The 5,449-nt window shown below is 38.9% G+C and overlaps 1 protein-coding gene across 1 annotated transcript; it reads right to left on the bottom strand.

Annotated features, from left to right (window-relative positions):
• Positions 1–843: 843 nt before the first annotated feature.
• On the bottom strand, positions 844–3,997 carry LOC122011015 (zinc finger CCCH domain-containing protein 17-like). Its single transcript, XM_042567464.1, has 11 exons — positions 3,845–3,997; positions 2,729–3,175; positions 2,539–2,640; positions 2,290–2,385; positions 2,087–2,176; positions 1,868–1,969; positions 1,627–1,773; positions 1,419–1,538; positions 1,255–1,317; positions 1,068–1,165; positions 844–967 (listed from the first exon to the last, which is right to left on the bottom strand). Exons 1-11 carry the CDS (start codon positions 3,995–3,997, stop codon positions 844–846), a joined length of 1,542 nt encoding a protein of 513 aa, XP_042423398.1.
• Positions 3,998–5,449: the final 1,452 nt, after the last annotated feature.

The following is a 5,449-nucleotide window of genomic DNA, read 5'->3' as shown; positions in this document are numbered from 1 at the left end:
GCAACCTATTGTGACTCCTTCTACTTGTAAGGCGGAGTATGTAGCTGTTTTCTTGTGTTTGCCATGCTATTTGATTAAGAAGTTTGTTGAAAGAATTGAATCTGTCACAAGAAGATCCGACGGAGATTTTTGTTGATAATAAATCTGCAATTGCATTGGCCAAGAATCTAGTGTTTCATGAAAGAAGCAAGCATATTGATACAAGGCATCATTTTATTCGAGATTGTATATTGAAGGAAGAAGTGAAGCTTGAATACGTGAAGTCAAAAGATCAAGTTACCGACCATTGAAATTTGATGTTTTCAAGAAACTTCTTTTTTTGCTTGGAGTAATGAATCTGATTTAAGAAGGTATGTTAAAAATATAAATCAGAATTAAATTTATTTAGTATTATGTGCATGAATATTGGAGAATTCATGAATGACTCTTTGGATGATGCATGTAGGTCATTTAATATTGATTCATGTATTTATGTAGATACATCTTGGGTACTCTCTATAAATATCCTATGTATTTAATAATTTAGAGATGAAGAAAATAAAAAGAAATTGTTTCCTCCATCTCGAGTGTTATAATTTTATTTTTATGCTCTTCATCTGCTAACAGTGAAAGCCAAATAAAACTAACAACATCTCCCTCATAGATAACCAGTTGAATACATAAGCCGAGCATGTTGAATGTCTTGAGCAAGAGAATTCATGTATCAACTACAAATACAATGATAAGTATATATATACACAGAGTGAAAATTACAAGCTAAGTAATGAAAAAAAGAATGTTTATATATATTAACAAAATGTTTCCAGTACAACAATTAATGTCTCAAGTAGAGAAGGAAACAATTCAGCCGGACAAGCTCCAGACTCTGAGCTCTCCAGTGGCATCGCCAGTAAAGAATAAACCACTAGGGTCACTTTTGACCACCTTCAACTCCTCACTAAAGTGAATTTGGCCCCTCTGCGTGAATCTGCAAAACAAGACCAAAGATTAAAGATCATGCTTATCGATTCTCTCATAATTTCAAAAGAATAAACATGACGATAAATCAATCTTAAATTAGCACATACGATGGCAAATCATAGAGACAAATGGAACGGTCACTGCGTGCACATATCAATACTGACTTAGCATTAGCATCGCTAATGCCGCAAAGAGAAATCACGCCCTGAAGAAACAAAAAGTAATTGAAGGTGAAATAACGATCACTAGAATATTAAAACTAGCTAGCTAGTGGGAATATTAAAAATTACTCACATTATTTTCTTGATGTGTATAAACTAGTTGCAACTGTTGACTTCCTTCGGAAGTGGCCCAAATCTGTACAAAGAAAAATTAAATGATTATTATAAATAAATGTTAATATTAAATCATGTACAATATAATAAATGAAACAATAAAGCAAGGAATATACTACTAACTTTTATTGAGTTATCAAGAGAGCAAGATAGGATATACGGTCCCCATGAAAGCAGCGACATCACTGATGATGTATGACCATTAATTGTTTGTATGCATTGTAACGAAGTGAGATCCCACACCTGAAGTGAAGTAAAAATAAAGGGATTAATTATAAAATGACCATGCATTATTCGAACATTTAATAATAAAAATAATAATAATAATTACCTTAATTGTATGATCCGTAGAACCGGAATAGATATCTTCATGCACTAGCAGTGACACTACTGGAAGTAGATGCCCATCGAGAGATGCCATCGGTTGTTCTGTAATTAATTCTTCTGAATTGAATTGCCAAGCCAAAATGGATCCATCCTGTAACAATAAACACAAAAATGAGATTTATTGCATGAAAAGTCACATCAAATAATTTAATATTAAAACGTGATTAAAAATAATATATATATACTTGGATACCAGCAAAAACGAATCCATTCGAAGCAGCTATAGCATGAACTTGTCCTCCAAGCTCTTCGATTATATACTGAGTTTTGGTATGTGAATTGTAGGCCTGTCAATAAATTAATTAATTAAAATAAGATCAATTAGTAAGTCATTAAACGAAAACAATTTAATGAAATGTGAAAATAAATAAATAAATAAATATATATGAGTCAGAAGTTCTCACTTGGAAAGAATCGAAGACGCCCATAAAGCTCCAATGTTGCTCAGTGAGGAGGGCTCCAACTTCAGCACCCATAATGTTTACACGGACACGCTGGAAAATGTATAATGATTTTTAAGTAAACAAATTAATTAAAGAGGTAGTTAATTAATAATGTTAAACAGAAGTTATATATTAATTAAATTCCATAAAATTAATTAATTAACCTGTCCGGTGAGTGAATCCCAGACGCTGATGGTTCCATCTTTGCTTCCTAGGAGCAATCTGTTTGTATCGGATGCTAATGCGATCCCAGATATGGCCTGTTAATTCCATCACCAAATCAATTAATAAAAACGAGCTAGAATTAATTAAATGAATAGGAATTCATGAAACAATTAATTAAAGAACAAATTAAATGACTAAAGAATTTATAAAATTCAAACAAAAAATATTATTATATCGGTAATTATCACCTGTTGATGCCCCCGGATCGTGGCCAGAAGAGAGCAATTGCTCTCGTTACGAACCGTGTCCCTGTCAGCGGCGATCTTATTCTTCTTATCATAAACGATGACCTGCTACATCAGAATAATAAGATATAATTAAATGAACAACGATATAATTGAATTTGAACAAATAATAATAATAATAATAATAAATAACGGAGGAAGCATGCGGCAAAACAACGGAGGAAGCAGTATTATCTCCCCTCCATGCGAGATCGTGCTTGTCGTTTGTCACCGGAGCATAGGGAGGCTCCAGGTTGCGCTTGCCCTTTGTTGCCAGAGCAAACGGGGGCTGCAGATTGCGCTTGGCGTTTGTTGCCGGAGATGACAACGGGGTCTGCAGATTGCGCTTGCCGTTTGTTGCCGGAGATGACAACGGGGTCTGTAGATTGCGCTTGGTGTTTTTCTCCGGAGCAGATGGGGGTTGTTCGGCGTGGAGGAAGCGACAAGGTCGACGGTTGCATCGACCCGCGCGCCAGAAGACGCAAGGGACCGCCACCGGCGGCTTCTGAAGAACCACCCTCTTGTTGCGATGGAGAACACACGATTCCATCTCCGCAGCAATTGATCGAGAGAAAAGAGTTGTGGATTGGGGAGGAAGGAACTGAAGAATGATTACGAACACGCTAGGTTAAAACATTTATATGTAATCCTAAAAATGGCGGGATGTTTGATAATTAGGCGGGTTAATGTCAGTGTCACTGGGCTATTTACTCAACTTTAAGTCTAACACTTTTTAAAATTAAATCGTTAGTTTTTAAACTTTATAAGTAAAAAAGTTAAATCTTATCCATAAATGATACTTTAGAAACACTCTACTAAACCAATTACATCTTGACTTGGATATTAAGGAAGATTATGGATTGCTTTTTCCAAATTAAACTTAGTCAGTAATATTTGAAATTATCGTACAAATTAAATTTGATAAATAAAAAAATAAAATTATCTATAAAATAAATTTTAGCGGTAAATAATTATAATAATTTACTTATGCGATAATGATGAGGGATCCTACCCTGCTTTCACGGTGGAGGTCAAATGAGGTCAAAGTCAAGGCGGTCAATGCGAAGGACCGTCTCTTCGGTCGAGCGGCGCTGCTCGACGACCAGGAAGTCTTCAGCTTCTGGGCAAGAGCCCAAGCCTCCTTATTCTTCTCGTCCAGGTAGGCGATAGCTCGATTCTTCCTCGTGTTCGCCGACTCGATCTTGTTATCAAAAGTGTCGACCTACTTATTTAGTCGCTCGAGCATGGTGGCCTGCCCAACGCTCTTTACCCGTTCGGCCTCGAGCAGCTTCTCGCTCTTCTCCAGAGCGGCTTGGAGTCGGGCTACCTCAACGTCGATTTTTTCCTGAGCGGCGAAGGATTGGTCGTTCGATGCCTTCAACTGCTTAACTTCCTTCTCCAGAAAAGAGAGCCTTTGGCACATGGTCAGACTCTCCACCCAGTACTGCGAATCAGTAAAAAAGACTTCGTGAGTACCGATCGGAGGTAAATTATGAATTTACATTAAAATGTTGGATCGAGAATTCGCTATAGGGGGTGAATAGCGATAAAAAAATTTATCGAGTTACGCAGCGGAAAAATCAAAAGCCAACAATGCTAACAAGATTCATTTTACTTGGTTCGGAGCCTTTGTCGACTCCTACTCCAAGGCACACACTCGTCGAGTGTTTTCGTTGGGCAAGCCACTAGCAATTCAAAGAGGTATTACACAATTGAATTACAGGAAATTGCTAAAAGAAATTCCCACAATAATAATAAGGAAAAGAAGAAAGAAATAAGACACTTTGTCAGTGTCGCGAACTAGGTGAAAGACTGGACTAGCCGGGAAGCGGATATCCAGCAGAAAGTCCGGAAGCGTCGAGTGTTGAGCAAAAGTCCAGTCGATCTGGAGGATTGCACTGGCAGCAGGTAAATCTCCTGAGTGGAGTAGGTGAGGATGCGTTCCCCGTAGAGGGAACAGTAGGCGTCGGGTCGACCTAGGGTTTCCGGTCGGAAATCCGAAGTCAGACCCGGACAGTCCGAAGACTGTCATAATATTCTTTATCATATTTATACTGTTGTTTTATGCTAACTTTGTGTTGCAGGATATTGTTTGGGACTAACATATCTTGCAGGTACAAAATAATGATGTTTTCCCTCGGATGAACAGTGTCCGAGGCGCCTCCATCGAGCTTAGAGGCGCCTCGGGTGCAAAACCTGAAGCTGGCTGCGAAGTGGAGCTGGAGGTGCCTTCATAGGGATTGAAGGCGCCTTGGACCATTGAAGGCACCTTGGAGCTTTGATGAAGGCGCCTTCAGGTTAGGATAAAGCAGCAATTAGCGGAGGTTATCACAGCGCAGGAACAGGGATAAATTTTGGGGTTCAAGGCGCCTTGACTGGCACTGGAGGCGCCTTGAACGTCCAATGAAAGGACATCTCGACCAGCAGCTTGATATATCTTCTTCCAAGTGAACTATCTGCTACAAGCTGCCTACGAGATGATCCCGAAGTGCTGCAACGACACCCCGACAACCCGGAGCTTCAGATTTAGTCCTTTGTTGTCGGTATAATCTTTTACTGCTTTGAATTGTAATTAATTTGTAATAGTTTTTACGAGCTTATAATTGTTGCCCACGGAAAGCGATCAAGGATCGCGGGCCTTCGAGTAGGAGTCGATCAAGACTCCGAACGAAGTAAATACTCCTGTCTCTGTGTGCTTGCTTTCTTATTTTCCGCTTTGTTTTAATTACTCGAGTGTTTTACGAATCAATTGAATTAGCCACGAGCGCTATTCACCCCCCCCCCCCCCTCTAGCGCGGTCTCGATCCAACAGATCAGAGGATTTTGGATATTACTGATTTTGGGACTGAGTTGTGCAAAGAGAGCAGTTCAAAGT

The sequence above is a fragment of the Zingiber officinale genome, chromosome 8A (genome assembly GCF_018446385.1).
Source record: "Zingiber officinale cultivar Zhangliang chromosome 8A, Zo_v1.1, whole genome shotgun sequence".
Taxonomy (NCBI): Eukaryota; Viridiplantae; Streptophyta; class Magnoliopsida; order Zingiberales; family Zingiberaceae; genus Zingiber; species Zingiber officinale.
Note: the sequence above shows the minus strand (reverse complement) of the source record. Positions and strands in the feature narration are given on the sequence as shown.

What these genes read in the sequence shown, in the direction of transcription:
- LOC122011015 (XM_042567464.1), bottom strand. Translation starts at nt 3,997, where the DNA reads ATGTGCCAAAGGCTCTCTTTTCTGGAGAAGGAAGTTAAGCAGTTGAAG. An exon ending in GCGTCTTCGATTCTTTCCAA is followed by an intron (nt 1,970 to 2,086) that starts GTGAGAACTTCT and finishes ATTTATTGACAG; the next exon opens with GCCTACAATTCACATACCAA. An exon ending in TCGTTTTTGCTGGTATCCAA is followed by an intron (nt 1,774 to 1,867) that starts GTATATATATAT and finishes TTATTGTTACAG; the next exon opens with GATGGATCCATTTTGGCTTG.